At 49.3% G+C, this 26,046-nt stretch overlaps 2 protein-coding genes across 7 annotated transcripts in view; both read right to left on the bottom strand.

Moving 5' to 3' along the window:
- LOC118120114 (abl interactor 2-like) overlaps positions 1-26,046 on the bottom strand; it is an 882,953-nt gene that overhangs the window by 216,240 nt on the left and 640,667 nt on the right. The gene's annotated exons all lie outside the window — the stretch shown is intronic.
- The window catches only part of ttn.2 (titin, tandem duplicate 2), a 181,170-nt gene that overhangs the window by 56,445 nt on the left and 98,679 nt on the right, over positions 1-26,046 (bottom strand). The window contains 61 exon segments of the mRNA XM_047342567.1: positions 42-729; positions 836-2,840; positions 3,046-3,339; positions 3,567-3,866; positions 3,963-4,244; positions 4,361-4,517; positions 4,624-4,775; positions 4,863-5,026; positions 5,455-5,593; positions 5,701-5,812; positions 5,982-6,169; positions 6,310-6,591; positions 6,704-7,009; positions 7,095-7,397; positions 7,652-7,933; positions 8,018-8,168; positions 8,382-8,599; positions 8,771-9,085; positions 9,168-9,467; positions 9,584-9,880; positions 10,013-10,109; positions 10,320-10,540; positions 10,623-10,770; positions 10,941-11,092; positions 11,248-11,377; positions 11,723-11,904; positions 12,018-12,326; positions 12,444-12,558; positions 12,930-13,244; positions 14,141-14,367; positions 14,455-14,763; positions 15,121-15,420; positions 15,522-15,815; positions 15,906-16,190; positions 16,302-16,479; positions 16,618-16,736; positions 16,882-17,024; positions 17,131-17,287; positions 17,483-17,785; positions 17,909-18,424; positions 18,519-18,821; positions 18,988-19,168; positions 19,265-19,383; positions 19,472-19,596; positions 19,993-20,146; positions 20,239-20,544; positions 20,626-20,822; positions 21,009-21,114; positions 21,195-21,494; positions 21,575-21,874; positions 21,960-22,075; positions 22,161-22,347; positions 22,572-22,868; positions 22,969-23,256; positions 23,360-23,659; positions 23,747-23,894; positions 24,038-24,189; positions 24,305-24,592; positions 24,701-24,815; positions 25,045-25,232; positions 25,348-25,650. Coding sequence (XP_047198523.1) covers positions 42-729; positions 836-2,840; positions 3,046-3,339; positions 3,567-3,866; positions 3,963-4,244; positions 4,361-4,517; positions 4,624-4,775; positions 4,863-5,026; positions 5,455-5,593; positions 5,701-5,812; positions 5,982-6,169; positions 6,310-6,591; positions 6,704-7,009; positions 7,095-7,397; positions 7,652-7,933; positions 8,018-8,168; positions 8,382-8,599; positions 8,771-9,085; positions 9,168-9,467; positions 9,584-9,880; positions 10,013-10,109; positions 10,320-10,540; positions 10,623-10,770; positions 10,941-11,092; positions 11,248-11,377; positions 11,723-11,904; positions 12,018-12,326; positions 12,444-12,558; positions 12,930-13,244; positions 14,141-14,367; positions 14,455-14,763; positions 15,121-15,420; positions 15,522-15,815; positions 15,906-16,190; positions 16,302-16,479; positions 16,618-16,736; positions 16,882-17,024; positions 17,131-17,287; positions 17,483-17,785; positions 17,909-18,424; positions 18,519-18,821; positions 18,988-19,168; positions 19,265-19,383; positions 19,472-19,596; positions 19,993-20,146; positions 20,239-20,544; positions 20,626-20,822; positions 21,009-21,114; positions 21,195-21,494; positions 21,575-21,874; positions 21,960-22,075; positions 22,161-22,347; positions 22,572-22,868; positions 22,969-23,256; positions 23,360-23,659; positions 23,747-23,894; positions 24,038-24,189; positions 24,305-24,592; positions 24,701-24,815; positions 25,045-25,232; positions 25,348-25,650 — 15,908 coding nt within the window.

The following is a 26,046-nucleotide window of genomic DNA, read 5'->3' as shown; positions in this document are numbered from 1 at the left end:
TATCTAGGTCACCCATGGATGGAAAATGTACTTTTACTTACCTTGGTGACCTCTGGGGCCTCAGGGGGCCCAGGTTTGTTGAACTGAGTCTTGACAGTGACAGGCTTGCTCTCCATGGCGGGGCCTGTTCCCATCTTGTTCTCAGCCCTCACTCTGAAGATGTACTCATTGCCCTCCACGAGACGAGTGACGTTGCAGTACGGTGTGACCACAGAGGATGAGTATGTTGACCAGACCATCCTCCTGGTCTCACATTTCTCCAAGATGTAGCTGTCCACCTCACAACCTCCATCATCCTCAGGAGCATCCCACACCACTCTGCACTTGTCGGCACTGAGGCCTGTAACCCTCAGGTTCCTTACAGGTCCGGGGACATCCAGGACATTAACGTTGGCGTATGCTGTGAAGGTGCCAGCCGGGTTAGTGGCAGTGATGATATATTTTCCGGTGTCAGTGCGTCTGGACTTGGTCATGAGGAACTTGGAGTAGTCGGGCCCAGAGTCATAGCTGATTCTAGGGTTGTCTCCAACAGCCTTGTCTTTCGTCCATTTGACTTCAGGCGGGGGTTTTCCTCTCAGGCCGGCCTCCATCCTGACCGACTCTCCAACCATCACTGTCAGAGCTCCAGCCAGCTTCAGGTCAATGACAGGCTTCTGGATCTCCTCCTTAACCACTATATCAGCAAGACTCACCCAGGTACTTTCACCTCCCTCATTAACAGTCTGCACCCTGGATAAGAAAATAAAATATTTATTTATTTTAAAGACACTTACATTAGACAGGTAAATATTCAAGGAGGCACCATGCAAAACAAACAGTAAACGCAGCAACATACCTGAAGGTGTACGTCTGATTCTCGACACACTTGTCAGCCAGGAAGAAGGTATCGGTGAGAGTGCCAGTGTTGAGTTTCGCCCACTCCTCAGCATCTTTGACTTTGCACTCCAGGTTGTAGGAGAGGTTGGGGCTTCCACCATCATAGTCAGGCTTCCTCCATCTCAGATAGACATAGTTCTTACCAATGTCAGTGGCTCTGAACTTCTCAGGCTCACCAGGCTTTTCAATGGGGTCAATGGCCATCAGAGGAGTCTTGGTCTCAACAGTTGGTCCAGGTCCTAACTTGTTCTCCGCACAGACACGGAACAGGTACTCATGGCCCTCCATCAGTTTCGTCTTGATCTTGCGATTTGTGCAGTTGGAGGAGATCATAGACCACATGCTAATGCTAGGCTCACGGCACTCCACAATGTAGTTTGTGATCTCAGATCCACCGTTGTCTGTAGGGGCCTCCCAGTTGATCATGCATGAATCCTTGGTTGAATAGGTAATGTGCAGGCTCTGGCACTGGCTGGGTCTGTCTAGCACATTGACTGTGATTGTGCAGGAGGCTTCGCCGCCTACATTTGAAGCCTTAAGGACGTATTTGCCATGGTCGGCTCTTGTGGCCTCCTTAATCTTCAAGTGGACCAAGGGGAAGTTCTGAGTGATGGTGACGCGTTTGTTGGTCTCCAAAACTGTCTCCTCCTTTGACCAAATTACCTCGGGGTCAGGACGGGCCTTAATGTAACCAATAATGTTGATGTTGTGTCCGGCACGCACAGTGACACGCTCTCTGCAGGAGGCCTCCATCTCTATCTCTGGAGGGATGAGGATATCCTGTGTAGTGATGGACTCTGGGACTTCTCTGGGTTCTCCATCTCCGATCATGTTTGAGGCACAAACTTTGAATCTGTAGGTCATGCCCTCTTCCAGTCCCTGCACCCTATAGGCACACTGCTTGACGAGGTCTTCCAGGTTCACTTTTTTCCAATCGTCAGTATCTGCTTTCTTCATTTCCACATTGTAGCCCAGGATGGGGCTGCCGCCGTCTTTATTGGGTTTGGTCCAGACCAGGTCTGCAGTGGTCTTGCTGTAATCTTTAACTCTGGGGTTCACAGGTGGACTTGGGACAGTGATAGGCCTGCAGGGCTTGCAGGGGTCAGAGATGGGGGAGGGTCCACTGTAGCCAGCGATATTCTCAGCAAACACTCTGAACTCGTACTCATTGCCCTCAAACAGACCCAGGACTCTGTACCTCAGTTCCTTGCAAGGTGTCTTATTGACACGGATCCATTTTCCTCCCGTGTGTCTGCGCTCAATGATGTAGCCATTGATCTGGCTGCCGCCATCAGACAGGGGCATGGTCCAGCCAACTGTGACAGCGTCTTCTGAGATATCAGAGGTCTGTGGCTTACCAGGCTGACTAGGTGGCATGAAGGAGTGCTCAGCAACAGTGGGCTTGGTCTCCAGAGGAGCACCAATACCCATCTTGTTCTCAGCACGAATGCGAACCACATATTCCACTCCCTTCTGCAGGCGGGTTATCCTGAGCTGGGTAGCGAGGCTGCCTGAGATTACACCTCCCCAGGTCTCCTTGCTGGACTCCCTCTTCTCCACAATGTAGTTGGTGACAGGGCTGCCACCATCATCCTTGGGAGGACGCCATTCAATTATCATCGAGTCAGGAGCGACTTCCAGGATGTTGGCAGGTCCAATGGGAGCAGCTGGAACATCCAGGACACTGACGTTCAAGGCCACTGTCTTGGTTCCAGCTGGGTTGGACACAGTGAGCAAGTAGGTGCCAGTGTGGTTCCTTGTGCATTCAGTGATGCTGAGCACAGTGGAGAAGTTGTCAGTGTCGATCTTGATGTTGCCCCGGCTGGTGATCTCCTCTCCATCAATGGACCACTTGGCAGTAGGAACAGGGATTCCTCTCATGATAGCTGGCAGCCTGATGGTGGTGCCGGCCTTCACAACAATGCCTTCAATAAGCTTAACGTCCACCTCAACGATTGGAGGCACTGTGGACATGCAAACAGAGCAGGTCATGCTTTGTGTTTACACTCAAAATCTCAGAAACAGTGAATATTCATGTTGACTGACCTAACCCTAACCCAAATCTACCAATTTAAACGCTTACATCTAATTTCAACTGAGAAACGTATAAAATAAATATATTTGAACAAAATCAAATTTAGACTGTTGAGATTTCATCTTGTATCTCACCCAGTTTCTCCTGGCAGAGGATGGGCACGGTGGTGTCGGGTCTGCTCAGGCCAATGGCATTCTCTGTCTTCACTCTGAAGCGGTAGGTCTTTCCTTCCTCCAGGCCAGTCACATGACTCTCGGGGATGCTGACCATCTTCCACTCATCCCATTCCCTCTCTCCCTCCACCTGATACTCCACCAGGAAGCCTGTTATCTCACTTCCTCCATTGCGGTCAGGCCAGTTCCAGACCAACCACACCTCAGTCTTGTCCACGTCGACATGGTGCAGGTCTTTGGGAGGACCAGGAGGGACTGAAACAGATATTTAGATTTGTACTAGTGAGTTCTTCCCAACACAGACTCAACCTTTCATGGTTCCAAACAAGAATCTGTCTCTGTTTGTTTTTACTAATTAAATTTCCAGACATTTATCATCTGTGTAATAACCTTTACTTTTCTTTGATAATTTTAGTTTTTTTGTTTTAAAACTGTACAGACTAATAAACATGAATCTGTTGATTAACCATGCTGTTACTCACAGAGTGGGTTCATCGCCTTGATGGCCTTTGGCGTCTCAACGTACTCGCTGCGGCCGTACTGGTTCTCAGCAGCGACTCTGAACGAGTAGGATGTGCCCTCCATCAGGTGCTTCAGCATCATGCTGCGTTTCTTGGATGTGGAGCAGACGGGGACCCACTGAGTGGATGTTGTGTCTTTCTTCTCCACCACAAAGTTTGTAATGCGAGTACCGCCGTTGTCTTCTGGGTCCTTCCAGGAAAGGTAGGCAGAGTCACTTCTGACATCCGATACCCGGAGGTGCTGGATGGGTCCAGGTTTGTCTGAAGAAAAATGAGGAATGTCACAAAGCCGCTGAGTCTGACTTTCATTTCTCACGCTCATGTATTTAAGTTCATAATTATTTTGTGGATTCTTACCGAGGACCAGCACAGTGCAGGTGACTGTCTTGGATCCGGCTGGGTTCTCCACATTCAGGGTGTAATCTCCACAGTCACCACGGTGACAGAACCTCATCTCCAGCTTAGTGCCTGCTTGGTTGGTGTCAATGTCCGCCCTGGTGGGAACCTCAGCCTCATTCTTCTTCCAGGTTACCTTGGGGAACGGGGCACCTTTGATGGCTGCCATCAGAGTGATGTGAGTGCCGCACAGGGCCTTGATCTCTCGGGTCATTGCGGCATCCAGAATCAGCTCTGGAGGCTCTGAGGTGGTGACGAAGGTGAAGAGAAAGGACATGAGCGAGATAAACAGACAAATCACAAGGCATTCATTCTGTAACGGAGAAGGTGTTTCCGATGATACCGAAACAAAGACATACCAAGTCTGTCTTGCACTCTGATTGGCTCTTTCACATTAGCTGGGTCAGACTCTCCAGCAGCGTTGACGGCCATGACTCTGAAGCGGTAAAGACCGCCATCATCCAGGTGGATCACCTTAAATTTGGTCTCCTGGCAGGAGTCTGGAGTCTGGTTCACCTGGAGACAACAGAGGGAAAATGTTCAATGATTTTCGGAGCGATTACAACGACGCAGTGCAAAGGTCACAGGTTAAAATTCATGGTAAATAAATGAACTGCCTGACCTTTTGCCACTCCTCGTCTCCAGCCTTCATGAACTCCACCAGGTATCCAAAGATCTTTCCTCTTCCGGTGTCAGTGGGCGGGTCCCAGGACAGAGTCGCCGACTCCTTGGTGAAGTCGATGGCCTCGAGGTTCACTGGTGGACCAGGTTTCACTGCGGCACAGGACATTAACAAAGTCTTGTAGTTCATTTCTATATGTAGTCAATATTTACAATAAAATGAAGCAATGGTGAACTCACCTATTGGATCTTTGGCAAAGACGGGTTTGGATGGTGGACTTGGGTCGCCGGCTCCCACCTCGTTCTCAGCACTGACTCGAAACTCGTACTCACAACCTTGTAGCAGCTCCGTTATGCAGTACTCCACCTTCGGATGGATTTTGTCCGTGTTGCATCGCACCCACCTGGAAGCAGAAATACGACATTTATCAGCCACAGATAAATGAGTTTATATTTCATTGACTTTTGACCAAAAGGAAATTGTAACCAGGAGACATCAAGTAAAACTCGTTTATAACTTATAACATAAGATACACATTTCTATTTACTTTTACTCTTTTCAAATGAATTAATTAGTTGAAAATAAAGAAGAGAAAATTAATTTACAATAATTCTGATGATCAAGTTTTTATTTACCCTCAATATGGAGATCTTAGTTTTTTTATATTTCTTATAAATAAATGTCAATGTAAATAAACTGAATATTTGGGGTTTTGGACAAAACAAGAGTTTGAATATGTAAATTCAGATTCTTTCTTATGTTTTTCCGTTTCAACAGATAAAAATAATAATCACTAATTGAGCTTTAACCAGTTTGAAATGTGTCGTGTACCTGTTGGCCATGGTCTCCTTCCTCTCCACGATGTAGCTTGTGATGGGTTTTCCTCCGTCTGCAGGTGGTTCCCAGCTGATGAGGGCGGAGTCATGGTAGACCTCTTTCACTGTGGGATGTTTAGGAGCGTCAGGCACCTCTGCGATGGAAATAAAAAAAACACAAACGTGAGACGCAGCGCGACACTTCATCTTGATGACGTGTGGTAGGTGGAGTCCAAACATCTGTGATCAGGGAGTCACTTACTGAACACGTCTCTGGCCTTGCTCTCTGCAGACAGGAGCGGCTCGCTGATGCCGTAGATGTTCTGAGCCATGATCCTGATGATGTAGTCCCGACCCTCGATCAGCTTCGGTACCTGAGGAAACAAAGAGATGTCAGCACTGAAGAGTTTCTGTCCAGTTTCCGGTTGTGAAAAAATGAAATCATTGATGAAACCTGAAAAACGTCATATTTATAGATCATATATTCACAGATCAGGTTGTGGAGACAGTTTATCTCGGAACAGTTTGGCATCATGCGCTCACCCTGCAGGACGTCCTGGTGCAGGACGCGGTGACGGGCATCCACAGGTCTCTGTTGGTGTCTCTCTTCTCGATGATGTAGTTGGAGATGGCGCAGCCTCCGTCATCCAGAGGCGCGTTCCAGGAGATCACCATGTAGTTCCTGTAGACCTCATTAAAGACCACAGGTCCCTCTGGAGGCTGAGGACGGTCTGACAGGAAGAAGCATTCATACAGGTGAGTCTCTAAAAGAGATCTTTTTTATATTTAACCTTAATACCGCTGCAGACTTGATAAGGACAATCCTCTTTCACTAACTTTCCTTCACCGGTACATGACTACAGAGACTCACCGACCACAGTGATGGTGCAGATTCCTGTGCGAGCTCCGGCGGCGTTCTCCACGCTGACGCAGTAGCAGCCGCTGTGCTCTCTCTTGGCTTTGCTGATGTTCAGGCTGAGATGGCGGGCGGTGCTGTGGAGGTTGATCTCCTCATCTGCCTTCAGCTCTTCGTCGTTCTTCTTCCAGCTGATGGTCGGGGCCGGTTTGCCACTGTAGCGTCCCGACAGTGTGCAGCTGTCTCCAACCTTCACCATCGTCTTGTCTCTGAAGTCCAGGCCCAGAGTGGGAGGTTCTGAGGGAGCGAGGAGGGGCAGACAAGGGATCGTATCAGCGTCTTCACAGTTTATATCTGGGACCCTGATGCTGGTCACATCATCAGTCTGCTGTCGTGTTGTGTCACTCACCGATCTCGTCCTTGCACTGCACCGGTTTGGTGGCAAAGGACGGTTTCCCTTGTCCCACCTGGTTGATGGCAGAGACTCTGAACTCATGGCTCGATCCGTCCTTCAGCCCGGTCAGTGTGAACTTCCTGTCCATCAGTTTGTCCTCGGCACCTACGCGTGTAAAGTTGTCACGGCCGGCCATGCGGGACTCAAGGACGTATTCGATCACCTCAGCGCCGCCATCGTACTTGGGCGGTCTCCAGGCTACAGAGATGGAGTCCTTGGTAACTGCGGTGACGAACAGGTCCTCTGGACGCTCAGGGACGGCTGCAGAAGACAAATGTGATAAAACATGTTAGACGACATGTCAGCAGCAGTTTGTGCATTGTGTGTGTGTGTGTGTATGACGTACAGATGGGGTTCTTGATGAGGACCATCTTGTCCGTCTCGATGAATGGTCCCATGCCGATGATGTTCTCGGCTGCAATCCTGAAGAAGTAGCCTTTCCCGTCAATGAGTCCCTGAACCACAGCGTTGTTCCTCGTCACCGTGTAGGACACCGAGGTCCAGCCCATGCGGTCCGACTCCCTCTTCTCGATGATGTAGTTGGTGATGGCCGATCCACCATTGTCCTCGGGGGAGCACCAGGTCAACTTACAGGAGTCGGTGGTCAGGTTCTCACCAGCGAAGGGAAGACCAACGGGTCCAGGGACGTCTGGTCGAGCAAGACGGAGGCAGAAAATAAAATTTGTTTAGCGATAGAGTTTCTTTTGATTCTTTTGTCCTAAATATCAAACTAGAGGTTTTATTTTCTTGTCTTTTTTTTGTTGACGTTTCTAGTTGATTGACATGAAAAGTAATTGGCACCTACTTTGATCACTGTTCTTCGATTAATTAAGAAAATAATCAGATCAATTATTAGCGACTCTAAATCCTACTTTTTCTGAAAGCATCAGTACGCTGACTCACCCAGGACTTCGACCATGACGGCCTTCTTCCTCTCTCCTCCCTCATTCTTGGCACACAGGGTGTAGATTCCCTGGTGCTGGCGTCTGCAGTTCTTGATGACCAGCGAGTTGGAGATGCCCGTCGTCTCCACCACGGCCTCTTTGGGCACCTCGGCATCATCTCGGCACCAGGTGATCTGCGGGGCGGGTTTACCAGACACGTAGGCGATGATGCGGATGGTGGCTCCAGCGTGGACCACGATCCTCTCCTTCACCGAGGCGTCCAGGTCCATCTCAGGAGGAACTGGACGAGAAAGCAGACAGTTAGCTCGTCAGAGACACTTGCTGCTCGGCTGGTGCAGGTTAGTGTTTGGAGGATGAATCTTACTTGTTCTGTCTTTGAGTTCGATCAGCTCTGACACGAGTCCTGCATCTCCCACTCCGGCAGCGTTCACGGCTCGGACTCGGAAGCAGTACAGACCGCCTACCTTCAGGCCATCCACCACAAACCTGGTTCCTCTGATTTCTGTTTCCTTTGCCTGGAGACAGTTTGATCAGATATGAAACTTTGCTGGGAAACAAACTGAATCGCTTCAGTACTTCAGCAACTGCCCTTCAACTTAAATCAGCATATTTCTGAAATGAACACTGATTTAGAGATATATCTTTTTTTATTCTATGTACATTTTCTTCAAAACGACACATTTTCACCATCAACAGGACGTCACTGACATTCTTTTTATTTTTTTTACCTTGGTCCAACTCTCCTCGGGCTCCTTCTCCTCCTCGGCTTCGCTCAGCAGCAGCCTCCTCTTGGCTTTCTTCTCCTCCTCCTCCTTATTCACTTCCTTGAACTCTACGATGTAGCCAGTGACCTTTGACCCTCCGTCCACCAGAGGAGCGACCCACTCCAGCTCCACTGTTGACCTTGTCCAGTCTATCACCTTCGGAGTCGGTGGTCCGGGAGGTTCTGAACAAACACAGATGCAGAAATCAGCGTCATCAGAGCAGATACTAAAATGTCTTCGCTCTCATTGGCTGGTCTGTAGCTGGAGGGAGGTGCTCTGCATTGCCAAAGTGTGTGATGATAAAATGATAAAAATCTTTATTGCTGTGACAGGTGAAAACATCTGTATCTTACTGATGGGGTCTCTGCAGAGGACAGGGTCGGAGGGGACACTGGGGAGACCGCAGCCAGCAGCGTTGACGGCGATGACCCTGAACTGGTACAGGGCACCGTCTAGCAAGCCAGTGACGTCCCAGCTGTTGCCCAGTGGCAGCGCTCGGATCGGGTCGTGTGTAACACGGGCCCAGCGCTTGGCGGTGGTCTCCTTCTTCTCTACGAAATAGCCAGTGATGGGGGAGCCGCCGTCGTACTTTGGCTCGTCCCAGTTGACGGTCATCGACTCGAGACAGACCTCAGTCACTGTCGGTTTGTCACACTGACCCGGGACGGCTGCAAGGACGATTCATCAATAATCAAAACCTCACTCAGTATAAAAAGTATAAATCTTCCAGCTTCTGATGATGAAACTTACTGAACAAGTTTCTGGCCTTCTCCGCCGCGCTGACTAGGGGAGGCCCAACTCCGAACTTGTTCTGGGCCATGACTCGGAACTCGTACTCATGGTTCTCCGTCAGACGGGTCACCACATACACGCACTCTTTGGGGTCGTTGGAAACGTGCACCCAGGACTTCCTGTTGTCCTCGCGCTTCTCGACCACGTAGTTGGTTATCTTGGATCCACCGTCGTCTGTGGGAGGGTTCCAGGCCAGACCGATCCGGTCTGCAAACACCTCGGTCAATGTGATTGGTGCGACGGGCTGGCCAGGAGGTCCTGTGGCGGGATGTCAACATCAACATTTTTTAAAACTGTAACTTGGTGAATTCATGTTTTTACGTCATGTTGCTGAAACATAAACATGTTGAATATTCAGATCACATGTTTCTCACCCAGCACTGAGAGCTTGATGTCCTTGGTGACAGTGCCCAGGCTATTTCTGGCCGTCAGGCTGTAGAGGGCGCTGTCGTGCCTGCTGGCCTGCTGGATCAGCAGCGTGCATTTGTCCTGCGTCACCAGTTTGCTGATGTGCTGGCCGTACTGGACGGCAGCCTTCTCGTCAGGTTTGGCCAGGCTGGCCATTTGCCAGGTGAGTGTGGGGAACGGACAGCCGCTCACCTTCGCCACCACGCTGACATCACAGCCCTCCTCGCCCTCCATGGCCTCACGTAGCTCGATGGTGGGAGCACCTGCAAAAAAGGGCATGATTTACGAAAATGACCAGAGGTGTTCGTGTTGGAACCTGATTCAGGATTTCTGTCAACAGTGATGTGAAAATATTTAGGTTGTAGCCTGCGATTGGCTGAAATGCCGTCACTCACGTGTTTGATCCTTGATGAACATGGGTCCGATGGTGGCGGAGGGTCGGCTGGGTCCGGCAGCGTTCACAGCTTTCACCCTGAACTCGTATTCTCCTCCCTGCAGACGACAGTGACATCATCACGTGTCAACGTCACATCTGGTTTCATTGATGTTTCTCTCTTTAGTTACCATTAATTAAAATTCTTATTTAAAACTAGCTGAATGTATAAACATTTCAGGTATATTTTTCAAATTTTACTGCTTTTCTTCCTTGTTTTACAAAGCTGAGTGACAGAGTTGTGATCTTTCACAGGACGTAGAGCAAACCTCCTTCAGGTCCTCCACCACGAAGACGAGCTCCTCAACATCTCTCTTGTTGCACTGTTTCCACGTCTCCTTCTCTTTGCCGCTGGTGTCCCAGCTCAGACGCTCAATGATGTAATGCTTCACCGGGGAGCCGCCGTTGTTTTTTGGCGCCTCCCAGCTCAGAGTCATGGCCGACTTTGTCACCAGGTTAACCTTCAGCTTGGTGGGGGGGTCGGGGGGGTCTGAGGAAGAAGAGGAAGTTAGAAAAGTTCCACTGAGGTTTTTTGTTATTTGTGTGGTTACAATAAGTGGGTGTGTCCTCACAGATGGGATCTCTGGCCCGAGCAGGTTCCGTGGTGATGGTGAACGGACCAAATCCGAGTCTATTCTCAGCTCGGACCCTGAACAGGTAGTCCTGACCCTCCAGAAGACCTGGCACCACGTACGCCTGACTGGCACAGGCTGCGTTCACCTGATAACAAACCAATCCACTCATCAGTTCATCATTCGACTGATAGTTCTTCTTCTTGTAACCGATTTGATTATTTATTTTGAACTTTTGAGAAAGAAATCTGTAGAAACTGTGGAGTGTTTGAAACATGTGAACTAAAGTAACAGTGGAGTGGGCGCCGCAGCGTTCACCTTGGTCCAGGCCTTGTCAGTGACGCTTCTCTTCTCGACGAAGTAGCTCTTAATTCTCTCTCCTCCGTCGTTATCGGGCAGTTTCCAGATCAGCCTCATGGTAGCCCGGGTTATGTCGGTGACCCTCAGCTCCTTTGGAGCCCCGGGGACGTCTGTGCGCAGGAGAGAAATCAAGTTAAACGTCAAAGAACAACATCACAAACTGAAACTGCTAAAGAAACAGAATCAGAAAAACTCTGTCAGGTCTGAGGACGAACATCTGAACGTATCCCGGGTGGAAGACGATAAAAAAAGAAAACAGACGTACCAAGGACATTGACTCTGACGTTCACGTGTTTCTGTCCGGACTTGTTCTTTGCAGTGATGGTGTAACGTCCGGAGTGGCTCCTCAGACTCACGGGGATGATCACGACAGACGTGGTGTCAGTGGACTCGACCTGAAAACAGAAAGACAATGAGACTGAATCTTTTCATCCGTCACTTGTACGATGATATTTTGCGGTGACGTGAGGAGCTGGAGTCGATCCCAGCTGCTCAGATCATCGTCAGATCATCACAAGGCCGAGCAGGATCAAACCCTGAAGCTTCTGACTGAGACACGAGCTAGAAACTGCACCAACATGGCGCTGACATGAAAACATCTGACTTTTAAAGATGTTTTATTAAATGTACAGTTAAAGTAAATAAACACAGTAGAGCAGAACTTCTTTTTTCAGGAAACACATTTTTTATCTTGAAGAAAATCATCAGGATTTTAGTTTTGATGAAATGATTGTTCTCACCTCGGAGTCGACGGGCAGCGTGTGCAGTTTGTTTTTCTTGTGGGACTTGGCTTTGCCATCGAAGTCCCAGGTGACCTTGGGATCTGGGCGGCCCTTAATGGTGGCGGGGATCTTGATAGGATCACCGGCACGGATGTAGAGCAGGTCGTCGACAAGCACGTCAATGGAGATGGACGGTCCGACTGAAACATTAGAGGTGACGTTGGTGAAGGACAGAGACAGACACACAGGAAAACATCTGGACACTGATGAGATTTATTTATTTGTTGTAGTGAGACTTTCAAGATGGACGTACGCTTGATATCCTCGACCAGAACCTCGTCGGTGCGGGGGCTGGGGTCGGACTCGCCGATGTCATTGACAGCGATGATCCTGAAGCGATAGCCTTTCATCTCACGGAGGCTGGGCACTGTGTACTCAGTGGTGGGGTGAGTGGTGTCAGGGTCGTTCACCGTCATCCACACGGAGGAACCTTCATTCTGGATCTGGATGATGTAACCTTTGATGGGACTTCCCCCGTCGCTCGCCGGTGGTTTCCAGGTCAGAGTGACGTTGTGCGTCGTCTTATCAGCCACCTCAGGAGCAGCGGGCATGCTGGGAGGAGCTTGAGAAGGAAGCAGCACAATCAATCATCAGAAACGAAAATTCATCATTTATCTGAGGATGAATCATTTGATAGACACCTGATGCTTATTAAAAAAGCCGATTGTCTTTTACTCACAGATCGGGTTGATGGCGAAGGCAGAGTCGGACGGTCCACTGAACGGTCCAGTTCCTGCAGAGTTGAAGGCAGCAACTCGGAACTCGTACTCAGTTCCTTCAAACAGACGAGTCACCTAAAAGACACAGAGAAAGAATGAACACCCACATTATCTTAAAGCTCTTTATTATAACAACAAGGTCTGTGATGGCTTTAAAAAGTCTGGTGAAGAACAGAAAGAAGAACAGCATACAAGGTTTGCGAGGAACCTTCCTGATGATCAGAGATAAAGCATCTTAACGCTCTGTGGAAGATTATTAAAAGCCTGAAGTGGATCTGCCTTCTGGACGGAGACCGAACACGTTAACTGTTCTTCCTTCAGATCTGTGGGTCTGTTTGGGTTTCACCTGATGTTTTATCTCAGTGTGTAGGAAGGACGCAAATTGAATTTGAATACAGACCCTACATTTGCTAGTTGAAACGATTGTTACCGCAGTGAAAGCTCACCTGGTACTCCCAGCCTTTCGTGCCCCTCTTGGTGACCGGCCCCTTGTTGGCTTTGGCCCAGTAGCTGGTGCCTTTCTCTCTCTTCTCCGGCCAGTAGCCAATAATCATGGAGCCGCCATTGTCCCTGGGAGGCTCCCAGGTCAGGGTCATGGAGGTCTTGCTGTATTCCGTGATGGTCGGCTTCTCTGGAGGGCCAGGGAGGCCGAAGGGGTCGGTGATCTGGACCTGCTCTGTCGCACAGGGGTCAGATTTACCATAGCGGTTCTCAGCTCGGACCCGGAACAAGTACGTCTTGTTGGTCTCCAGGTTCCACACCTGCAAGAAGAGGACGTTGTGTTAGAAATGTAGAAATGTTCCTCCTGTGTTGAAGTTGACCGATACTCTTCATCTTATATCTGCTCCTTTTAGGCAACATCATCAGAAAGCACCTCGTGCACTTCCATTGTTACGCAGACGACACGCAGCTGTACATATCTATGAAGCCTGATGAATCCAATCACTTAGTTCAACTTCAGGAACATCTCAAGAACATCAAGGCCTGGTTATATCAAGTGTTGACTTTTTTTAGTTTTTGAGCTATGAGCCCGCCCACTCTGCTCTGCATTGGCCAATCGGCTTGCTCCTCCCTCACTGTGAGGGACAGCTGCCACTCAACAAAATCACATCTGTTTCCTGTCCTGGCTCCTAAACGGTGGACCGAGCTCCCCAGTGACATCAGGACAGGAAGTCCACACGTCTTCCTCCAGACTAAAGACACATCTCTTCAGACCACACCTCGGTTAAGAAGATGATGTCATCGTAAACTCTGGTGTTTATATTAAAAATGAAAAAGTTTAGTTGCACTTACATATATAACTTTGTAGTTTTTTGAAGATAATGTACTGACTTGATTCTTGCTGTTCTGGGTTTGTTTCCTCGTGGTTGAGGCACTTACTGTGAGTCGCTTTGGATAAAATCAGCTAAATGAAATGTATTGATTACTGAACATTTTCTCTGCTCTCAGTTTTATGTTTTTCACAGCACGTAAAGAGACGTGAAGACGTCATAACGAGCTACGACATGAGGTAGAAGACAGAGTCCCCGACGTTCTGCTGCAAGTTCTAAATATGTTTTTATTTTAGAAGCATTTAAACAGGATCACGTAAACAACGTCTGTTTCAGAGAGTGAGAGAAACATGACACATTTGTATTATTAAGATTTTGAGACATACCCTGAATTTCTTCTCAAGGATGCAGTTGGTAACCTCCACCCACTCTGGCTCAGCTGGAGCTTCCTGTCCCTCTTCCAGCTCCGGCTCCTCCGTCATCACTTCTTTCTTTTCAACAATGTAGTTGGTCAGTTCGCTGCCGCCGTCCTCCAGAGGTGCGTCCCAGTGGAGGTAGCAGGACTCCGCCTTGATGTTAGACACCGTCACGTTCCTGGGTGGGAGTGGTCGGTCTGAGGGGAGAACACGAGTTCATTGATTCTGAAACAACTAGTTACTCTTGCACATGAATGTATTTATATTATAATGTTTCCACGCACCCAGCACCATGATGAAGGTGGTGCGTTTGGCTGAGCCCATGTTGTTGGAGGCAGAGACAGTGTAGCTGCCGTGGTCCCTCCTGTTGGCTGCTGGGATGGACAGCGTCGTCTTGGCGTTCATCCTGCCCGTCACCTCTGTTTCCATTAGCAAAGTCTCGGTCGGCTTCACGATGACCACGTCATCTTTGGACCACTCGATCTTAGGGATGGGGAGTCCCAGGATGTCGGCGGGGAGCTCAATGGGTTCGCCCTTTTTCACAGTAATGCAGTCACCCTTGAAGTGCTTCAGCATGTGGACCTCAGGAGACACTGAGACAAGCAGGAAACAAAACAAATCTTAAACTAGAATCACAGTTTCAGTCTACATACATTCTTACGAGGTCACTGTGACCTTTGCCCTCTGAACACTGACATCTAATCAGTTCATTGTCCAAGTGACAACTGGTCAAAATGTGAAGAAATTCCCTATCTTAAGATATCATGTTCAAGAGACAAAAAAACAACTAAACATTTGTAATACATTTTAAGAACGTATTCATGAGATGTCGCGTTCACAAGAATGTGACGGATGAACAACCCGAGAACTCTGGCCACTGGGCGTCGCTGTCGCAGAGGCATAAAAACACTGTCCTAATGGTTTGATCATATAATTCAACAGGACCCCACCTTCATCATCTTGGATGACCACAAGGAGCGGGATAGACGGCTCGCTTTCTCCGATTAGGTTAGCACACTTGATCCTGAACTCGTACATCCAGGCGTCTTCCAGCCCCTCCACAGTCATGGTCATGTTGGGGCAGATCTCTGTGTTGCATGGCTCGAAGGCCTGCTGGTCCTGCCTCTTCTTCTCTACGAAGTACCCGATGAGCGGGCTGCCCCCGTCATTACGCGGCGGCTTCCAGGCAAACGAAATGGAGTTCTTGGTGCGCTCAGTGTAATGGAACTTCTCGGGGTACGATGGTGGACCTGCGGCAACATGATTAGTTTACTACGGATCCACTTTTCAAGCCCACTATCATACTGCTCTCAACTCGATCATTTGTGAATCAAAAGATCTTTGGACTCACCCTGCGGGTCCACGGCTGTGATGGGTTCCAGCTCGACGGGCGGCCCCAGTCCATACTTGTTTTTGGCAATAACGCGGAACGTGTACACCTGTCCCTCCACGATGCCAGCACACTCGCACTTGGAGGAGATGGTTTCAAAGGGCTGCCTCCACGTGTGCATCTTGCCGTGTTTTCGCTCAACGATGAAGCCCAACAGGTCGCTGCCTCCGTCATCCACAGGGTCATCCCAGTTCAGGAAGATCATCTTACGAGTGACGACAACAGGCTTCAGGTCCGTGACCGGTCCGGGGACGTCTGAGGATAAAACAACATTGTGTTCATTTTTATTTCAAGTTAACGGTTTTATAATCAGGTCCTGCTCTGACGTTCCAGACTTCAACTCACCCACAACCTCCACTCTGGTCCAAGCAGCCTTTTTTCCACTAGGGTTCATAGCAGAGATCATGTATTTGCCGCAGTCCTTCCTCTGGACGTTGTTGATTGAAACAACGCTGTCGTTGCCTTCAGTCAGAATCTCCACACGGTCTTTGTCGGGTTTACCATCATCCTTGGTCCAGGTGAGGGAGGGGTAGGGTTTACCTGTCACTGTAGCGGGAACACGAAGGATCTCTCCGGCTCTGATGACCAAGCCATTCTTGACGGACAGGTCCAGTTCAATCACTGGCAACTCTGAGGAGGGAAACCAAAACAGAGATCAACACCAATTAAGATCAGATTTGAGCGGATTAAAACAGTCTTCATTTTTTTGAACTGTCTTGTTGAGGAATGTTTTTTCCAGACCTGCAGGATTCCTGACGAACACAGACTCTGTGAATCCTGGCGCTCCCTCTCCGGCTGCGTTGCAGGCGATGACTCTGACCATGTACTTGGCTCCCTCACGGACTCCGTAGACAGTGAATGCCCGGTTCTTCCAGGGACGCTCTGTGGACCTGGACCAGTCCTTGGTACCGGCCATGGCCTGAAGACCACCACAGAACAAAGAGGAAGAACACAGTTTAATTCAGGTCTTGAATAAATTGTGATCCGACAGTGGCACAGGAATCTGAAATCAAATGTGAGCGCAGTTGAAGCAGCAGAGACGACTCAATGGTCTGACCTTGTCCACGTGGTACCCCAGGATCTCTCCTCCACCGTTGTCTGCAGGTGGGTCCCACTCCACGTTGATGGAGTGGTCAGTGGTGTCCGCCACTCGGGCGACAGGTGGTCCAGGAGGTACTGCAGAGGACGGGACACATAACTTTGAGACTGACTGTATTTACATGAACATAAATAGCCTGTTCATAAGTCTTGATTCTGTAAACAAGGTATTTGTGGATTCATTCCACAGAGTCGTATTTAACACAAAGTTCAGTTTACGTACAGATCGGAGCTTGGGCTGTTTTGGGTTCGGACGGGACGCTGAACTTTCCTGGGCCGGCTTGGTTTTCAGCTGCCACCCTGAAGATGTAAGTCAGGCCCTCGAACAGACCTTCAACGTTCAGCTCAGTGTCGGGGACGATGTTCCTGACGACCAGGACAGAAAAATTACACTCAGAAAACATTCAAGCTGAAATACTTTGAATCTAATTTGAGTCCAGGAAGTAAACGGGATCCGTCTGCGTTTCCTCACCTGTTAACACGTGTCCAGTGTGAGCTGTTGATCTCGCGACGCTCCACCCAGTATCCCACGATGGGGCTGCCGTGGTCGTTCGGCGCGTTCCAGGTGACGAGCATGCTGTGGGCTGTGATGTCATCGATCTCTGGCTTCTCAGGAGCCTCGGGAGGATCTGAGGCCGACCGAGAGGAGCGGGGAAAGAGTGAGGCTCAATTTATGTTTTTTTTACTTCATGTTTCTGTTTATGTATCTTGAGTTCAAAACTTGAATCAACATCTATGTATGTGACAAATTTCATTTTACTTTTATTGAATTGAATTTGATATATATCTGCTGTTTGTCTGACTAATAATAAATGACGTTATACCGAAAGGATTCTTGGCGATGAGTGGTTTGGAGACGCAGGCGGGTCCAGGACCGAACTTGTTCTCGGCCACGGCCCTGAATATGTACTCCTTCTTCTCAATGAGTTTGGGCACCAGGTATCTGCATCCTCTCAGTGTGGTGGTGACACTGCTCCAGCCAAACTCCAGCTTCGAGTTGTCCTTCTTCTCCAGGGTGTAGTTGAGGATCTCGCTGCCGCCATCATCCAGAGGAGGATCCCACTTGCAGACCACAGAGTTCTTCCTCACCTCCTCGAATCTGAAGTTGACAGGAGGACCTGGAGTATCTGAGGAGAGCGAACAGGATTCAGACTTCATAAATAAAAGATGGATCCTGAACCGGCTGGACAATTCACAGAATGTCAATCACGGAATTTTATAATAAAATGGAAACAGAAACTAATTCTTACCGAGCACGTTGACCTCGCAGGTTGCCGAGGCAGTGCCGTGGTCGTTCTCCAGCTTCACCATGTAGACGCCGTGGTCGGCGCGGATCGAGTCCCTGATGACGATGGAGGAAGCACCTCTGCGGTGATTGTCGATGGCCAGACGCTCGTATATTGTTGGGTAGTCAGACTCCTCCACTTCCGGCTCTGCTGCCTCCTCCTCCTTCTTTTTCTCCTCTTCTTCTTTCTTCTCTTCTCCTTCCTTCACCTCTCCCTCCTTCTTCTCCTCCTCTTTCTTCTCCTCCTCTTTCTTCTCCTCCTTCGTCTCCACCTTCTTCTCCACCTTCTTCTCCACCTTCTTCTTCAGGGGCTTTTCGGGCCTCTTGCGGAGCGGCTCGGGCCGGATCACCTGGTTGTTCCAGTACCAGGTGATCTCAGGGTACGGCGAGCCGGAGATGTTGGCGTCTAAGCAGATCTCGCAGCCTCGTTTCACGTTGAGACCTGACTGCAGGCTGCCGCTCAGGAAAACCTTCGGAGCACCTGAGAGAGAACATAAGTCAAATTATCAAAACGTTCAGTGGAGAAGGTGATGGCTGCAACTTGTCAGTTTGAGTTTCTGTAAAACCTTTCTTACCAACAGTGTCCGAGACCTTCACGAATAGCGTGCCGCGTGACGGCTCGCTGACCCCGGCTGCGTTTTCGGCTCTGACTCTGAAGGCGTAATTCTTTCCCTCCGTCAGTCCTCTGACGGTGTAGGACACGACGGGCACCAGGAAGTCGTTGCACCTCTCCCACTTGTCCTGGCCCTTTTGTTGCCTCTCCAGTATGTAGCCCATGATTTTCGCGCCGCCATCATACATGGGAGGCTTCCAGGTCAGAGTGATGGTGCTGGATGTGGGGTTGTGGGTCTCCACGTCCACCGGTGGGTCGGGAGCATCTGAGACGAGAGACGGATCTCAGTTAGAAATCTCTTAAAACTTTCACTGTGAGAGCAATGGAAGATTCTGTTGAGCCTGTGTCGTGCTGTTCATGAAGGAAACTGATCATTGGTGGAATGTTCCTTTAATAATCAACAAAACATGTGTCAAGCAGATTTCTCTCACGTTTCTGGTCCTCTGCGATGACTGGGTTGCGGAGCTCGATGAACTCTCCTCCTCCGATCTTGTTGACGGCCTGGACTCTGAAGTAGTACTCTCCGTTAGGGATCAGGTCTTTGACGTTCCAGCTCAGCTTGTTCTCTCCGGACATCATGTTGACGTAAGTCCTCCTGCCAGCCTCACGCCGCTGCACATGCACAAACAAACTTCTTTCACGCTCTGATGTCACAGTTAAAACCAGTGCTGACTAACCCTAACCCAAAAATTGAAAAACCCTTCGGACCTGCATGACGTAGTGAAGAATCGGGCTGCCGCCGTCGTAGTCTGGAGGATCCCAGGACACTTTGCAGGAGCTCTTTGTGATCTCAGAGGCTGTGATCTCCTTACAGGGACCAGGAAGACCTGAACACAGAAGTGAAACAAGTGTGAAAAAAATGATCTGCGTGACGGAATCTCTTGGATAAAATAAAATCTGTGAGCGTCTCCACACCGATGACTTTGACGTTGATGGTGGCGCTGGCGGCTCCAAGTTTGTTCTCCAGAGTGACTTTGTACACGCCGGCGTCAGCGTGAAGGCTGCTCTCGACCTCCAGGTGACAGGAAGTGTACTCCTTCCTGTGCAACCGAAACAATCCCATCAGAACTGCAACACTGACCATGAACATTAAACCACAACAGCCTGATTCACTGTGTTTTACATGACAGACAAATGAAATCTCTCTGGGTTTCAAACCGTGGCTCGGGAAATAAATACTTCATATTGCGACGAATGAAAATTTAAACCAAACAAAGAATTCAAAGGTTGAATTTTTCTTTTGGTTAGCGTTTTTGCGATTTAAATATTTTATAATCGATCAACATTTTTAGTGAAGTATTGAAATGTTTTTATTGATGGACGGTCACATTTCAAGTAGTTCAGTCTTTGTCTGTTTGTGATTTAAAATTTTGAATGAATTATTTTTTTTTTATTTGGCTGCAGCTGTAAAAACTGTTAAGAGACGAGTCACTGACCTGAAGCCGAGACGTTCGTCGGCCTTCAGCTCCTTCCCGTCTTTGTGCCAGGTGATTCTGGGTGAGGGGACGGATCTGAAGGGAACTGGGATGTGCATCTTCTCGTTTTCCACGACAACCAGGTCCAGAGTCTGGAAGTCCAGTGTCGGATTACCTGGAAACAGAAAAGATATCTCATTCATTCACTCGCTCCTTTCAGTTTGGTGATTTACATGAAACATTAAGGAGGGCGTTGGACGCTCGTACAGTCGGAGTCTTTGGCGAAGACGTTCTCGGAGATGTCGGAGGGCTCGCTCACTCCGACAGAGTTGATGGCCCTCACTCTCAGGATGTACTCCTTCTCAGGGATCACACCCTCTTCCACACGGTACTTCAGCTCCTTCACTGGACGAGAGTTGACCCTCATCCACTTCTCTGTTCCGGCCTCGCACATCTCGATGTGGTATCCAGAGATGGGGCAGCCACCGTTCCTCTGCGGAGGTTTCCAGCCGATGGACAGGAAGTCCCGGCTGGCGCCGGTGATGTGTAGCTCGATGGGTGGAGATGGGACACCTGAGCAAAGCAAGACAGATGGATTTAGACTCTGTGCTCTGAACGTGCGCTCAGCGTTTCTATGCTCATCAGACAACCCACCGGTGGGATCTTCGATTGTGAGGATCTCGGTGGGTTCACTCGGATGTCCGACGCCGGCCTCGTTCTCGGCGCAGACCTGGAACTGAACCTCTGTTCCCTCGATGACGTCGGTCACTCTGTACTTACAGTCCGGACCTGAAGTCTTCCCACATTTAACCCAGCGAGTGCCAAGCTTCTCCTTCTTCTCAACTGAATACCTGGGGGCGGAGTCATATAAACACCTTCAACACTGAGCTTCATCACGACGACTCGTTAGCAACAAGAAAACAGATTTGATGATGAGTCAGGTGACACCTCCAACACTGGACCTTCTTCTTTATTTAACACATATTTCAAACTCATCACTGGAGTTTCTTTACTGTCCCTAGTCAGTGAAAACTAACCTGAGGATGGGTCGGCCACCATCGTTTTTAGGCTCCTCCCACTGAAGGTCCACATATCTTTTGGTCACAGCGGTGACGGCGAGGGCGTACGGAGGCCCAGGAGTGGCTGTGAAAAAAAAACTGAGTTTTCATCACAGTCCTGATTAAAATAAATTGATTTAAATATAAAGTTCATCTCTAACTCACCGAAAGTGTCTTTGGCGAGCACAGAGTCCTCCAGCTCACAGAACGGTCCGACGCCCACCTTGTTCTCGGCGGCGATGCGGAACACGTACAGTGAGCCCTCGTTGAGAGGAGTCACGCTGTACGTCAGCTCCTTGACTGTGGTGTCCACGGCCTGCCAGCCTTTACGTCTGACGTCACGCTTCTCCACCACGTAGTTGGTGATGGGCGAGCCGCCGTCACGCTCGGGGGCCGTCCACTTCATCTCGGCGCTGTTCCTGCTGATGCTCATAACGTTCAACCAGCGAGGAGCAGAAGGAGGACCTGAGGAGAAGAGGAGTGTTAAACCGTTGTTCTCCAGTTTCAGTTAAACATGTTGTATCTGTTCTTTCTCTGGTTCTCACTGAGTCTCTCTTTGCAGAGCACTGGGTCGCTGGGCTCGCTGGGTTCGCTCTCTCCGGCCACGTTAACAGCTCGCATCCTGAACGAGTACTCCTGCTTCTCCATCAGGCCTCTTAGGGAGTGTTCCATTATACTGATGTCCTCTGCCACGCGGATCCAGTCCATGTTGCCACTCTTCAGCATCTCAATGATGTAGCCATCGATCTTTGCTCCACCGTCGTGCTCTGGTTTGGTCCACATCACGAAACAGGAAGTCTTAGCCACGTCCTTCACCGTGGGTTTACCAGGAGGCCATGGAGGATCTGGAAGAAGAATAAGAACTTTTGACTCTGAAAGGATTTTAGATGCGAATACAAAACTACTCTGAGTGGGTGAATGTGTTTGTACCAATTGGATCTTTGACGAGGATCATGTCTGTCTCTTTGCTGGGTTTTCCAGTTCCAGCCAAATTCTCAGCCAGGACTCTAAACTTGTATTTCTTCCTGGTGGGAAGACCTTTGACCCTGCGGAGGAAAACACGTCAACACAGTGAGAATCAGCAGAGTCCAGCATCAAACTCAGTTCAGATATTAGAAGAGATGGACTCACCTGTAGTTGGTGTCCTTGATCGGCAGCTTGTTGCATCTGATCCACTTGTCGTGGTCGGGTTCGTGTCTCTCCACCCAGTATCCTGTAATGGGGCTTCCTCCGTCCTCGTCAGGCTCGTACCAGGTCAGAGTCAGAGAGTCCTTGGCGATGTCCGAAGGCTCCAGCTTGTAAGGAGCTCCGGGAGTGTCTAAGGACAAGACAGGATGGATCAGTATCATCATGGACCTAAAGCACCAGAACCTGAGCTGAAATGGTCCATTAAAGAAACAGCTGGTAAAGACCACTACTGGAGCAAAACATCGTAACTCTCCCTTTGTCTGTGATGATTATAAAAGTCTTTCACAAAAGACACTTCCACGGTGAGTGTCTTCCCACTGGGACAAACCTCAGTCCCGTGGTTAGGTGACCTACCGAAGGGATATCTGGCGATGATGGACGGATGTTCAGCCGCTGGACCAACACCAAACTGGTTCTCTGCGTAGACTCTGAAGATGTACTCCTTGAACTTGACCAGACCCACGGCTTTGTAGGTGGTCTGTTTGATGGTGGAGGACAGACGGTGCCAGATCTCGCTGTCGACAGCTCGGCGCTCGACAATGTAGTTGGTGACTCTGGAGCCGCCGTCATCGCGCGGAGGGTTCCAGGCCAGGAAGCAGGATTCGTTGGTGATCTCAGAGATGTCGAAGGCAGCTGGAGGACCAGGCTTATCTGTGTGAGGGAAGAATATTTCAAATTCAATTATCCTGAAAAAGTTTCTTTGAAAACCTTCTTTGTACCATTTATTTTCTCTTTTGTCAAAAGGTCGTACCGAGGATGTTGACGTCGACGGTGGCTGTGGCGCGGCCGCTGCTGTTGGTGGCTTCAATGATGTAGGTTGAGCTATCGTCTCTCTTGGTCTTGGCGATAGTGACAGTTGAGTGTCCCGTCTTGGTGTCAATGGAAACTCTGTCCTCTGCTTTGAGGACCAGGTCGGCCTTGGTCCACTTCACCCGGGGCTCGGGCTTACCCGTCACCTCAGCGGGGAGTTCAATCTTGCTGCCGGCTTTGGCGGTCAGACCGGCCAACAGCTTGGCGTCCAGATGGATCTCTGGAGGTTCTGCATGGATGACAGGAAGGAGGGTCAGAAACTTAGTCACAACAGAAAATGACAAATGAAAGGAATTAGTTTGTCTTATCTTGTAAGGAAGATGCTCGGGTACCTTTGGGATCAACGGCCTGGATCTCGTCTGTGGCCTTGCAGGGTCGGCCTGCTCCGAGTCCATTCAGAGCTCGGACTCTGTAGGAGTACCACTGGCCCTCGATCAGACCGGTAACCTGGCACTTCAGCTCAGGCACCATGTCCCCGCAGGGCTCCCACTTATCAGTTCCTCTCTGGCAGCGATCGACGTTGTAGCCTCGGATGCCACTGCCACCGTCGTACTTTGGTGGCTCCCAGGTCAGGAAGATGCCGCTGGCGGACTTGTCCCTCCACTTCAAGTTCTCTGGAGGATCGGGCACAGCTGGTGGAGAAATGAGATGGAGAGGTTAGAAAGTTCTTTGACTCACGGTTTCATTAACCAGACATTTTAATCTCTGGTCAGACTCACTGGCAGGAGAGGAGACGCTGACGGGCTCGTCGATGTACGCCGGCTCTCCTGGTCCACACTTGTTGCAGGCGGTTACTCTGAACAGATACTCCTTCCCTTCAACCACGTCGGTGACAGTAAACTCCTGATCCTGGACTCCTGTGGCCACCTGACACACATATCACAGTAGCTCGTCATCAGCATACAAGATTATGACGATATAGTGAACAGAAAATTGTTTAGTTATAACAATGTGAGACATGATTAAAGAACATCAACCATCAGTCAGTCGGCATGAATCTCGTGTCGTACCTTGACCCAGGTCTTGCGGGACACGTCTCGTTTCTCCACCTGGTAGCCTGTCAGAGGACTTCCTCCGTCGTGCTCGGGCGCCTCCCAGCTCAGGTGGACATGCTGCCGTGTCACCTCCAGAACCTTGAAGTCCTTCGGAGCGCTGGGTGCAGCTGGAGGAGAAACAGAGAAACAATGACACCAAATCTTTAGTCAAAGTAAACGCTGTGCTGGTTTCTTCATCACAAACTGATCCGATTAGAAACTATTTAGTCTTTAACGCTGTACCGATGACGTTGACTTCGATCTCTCCAGAGACAGACGTGACGTCGTTCTCCAGCTGCAGGACGTAGATGCCTTTGTCCGGGCGGACGCTTGGTGTGACGATCAGTTCTGTGAATGTGGACTTGGTCATCAGGCTGATTCGCTCATCGGCAGTGGTCAGCTCCTTCTCTCCGAAGGTCCACTTGGCGACGGGGGTCGGGTATCCGGAGATGGGGACTCTGATGCTGAGAGGCTGAGGGACGATGACCTCCAGGCCATTTTTGAAAGCACTCAGGTCAAAGGTCGGACCGACTGGAGAGGGGAGAGAGAGGCATGATGGGAAGTGAAACATTACATGTCACTTATCTTCAACCAGAATATTAAAGAGCGACCGACACAGAGACTCCGTGTTCTTCTCACCATGTGGGTCGTCAGCCAGCAGGGGTCCGTTTACTTTTGATGGGTCAGAGACGCCGGCCGCGTTTTCAGCAAACACTCTGTAGTTGTACTTGGTTCCATATTTCAGACCAGACACCTGAGGTCAAAGGTTACAGGTACAGTGTTGAAACAAAACAAAACAAGTCTGAGTTTTAGAATGAATCTGAATCATGAGGCTGCACAACTAACAGAGAAGCTTTTGACGTAGCCTGACGGGCTAACTTAGCCCCTGTGGGAGAGTTAGGTTGAAACCTTTCAAAGATTACGTCCATTACACATCTGACAGGAAACAGCAAACCAGGAAGAAGCTGAATGAATATCCGTACCTTGTAGAAGAGGTCGGGGCAGAGGCGGGCGTTGCAGCGCAGCCACTTGTCGGTGCCGTCCACACAGCGTTCGATGATGTAACCGGTGATCATGCTACCTCCGTTCCTCAGAGGAGTCTCCCAGGCGAGCTGCACCGAGCTCTTGTTCTGGTCTTGCCAGGAAAGGTTCAGAGGAGGACTGGGACGCTCTGCAGGGTCCAAAAATAAATGATCTCATTAATTCATGTGGAGTTTTATTTTGTATAAATGAAGTTACTCCCAACAGAATGTTTAATTTGTCAATCCTCATGTTTTTCGTCTCACCAATGGGATCCATGATCTTGACGGGCCGCGAGGCGTCGCTGGGTTTGCCGACGCCGGCTTTGTTCTCGGCTTTGACTCTGAAGATGTACTCTTTGTTCTCTATGACATCGTTGATGATGGCGCTGAGCTCGTCGGCCTTGGTCACCTGCACGGGCGACCACTTCACCGACGTGCGGTCACGTAGCTCGATGATGTACGAGGTGATGGGAGAGCCGCCGTCCGACCCGGGAGTCTCCCAGGAGACGGTGCAGCCGAACTTTGAGACATTTCCTACGATCACGTTCAAAGGAGCTTCAGGAACCTCTGTAAGAAAAGAGACAGAAGAAAGTAGGAGCAACATTCTGCTTTTCTGAGAAATGTTGAACGATTGGATTGAACGAATAGATTAAATAATGATAAAATCTTTTTAAAATGTATATACCTATATATAAATATATATACTAATTCATTTTCAATTTACAAATGTCCAAAGAGGGAGGGGTTCCACTATCTAAACCATCTACTGCTCCAATCAAATGAACCTCAAGGATCAATTATCGATCCGTAACTCAAACATTACACAAAACAACACATAAAACCAACTGTGGTGAGAGAAACTAACAAGTACAGTAAAAGGTTCAGTTAGTGAAAATCTACAGGGGTTAATGTGTTAATATATCCATGATAAAAGTGATTTGATGTGTAACTATAGCAAATTGT

The sequence above is a fragment of the Hippoglossus stenolepis genome, chromosome 13 (assembly GCF_022539355.2).
Source record: "Hippoglossus stenolepis isolate QCI-W04-F060 chromosome 13, HSTE1.2, whole genome shotgun sequence".
In the NCBI taxonomy this organism is placed as follows: Eukaryota; Metazoa; Chordata; class Actinopteri; order Pleuronectiformes; family Pleuronectidae; genus Hippoglossus; species Hippoglossus stenolepis.
This window is presented reverse-complemented; position numbering and strand designations above follow the sequence as displayed.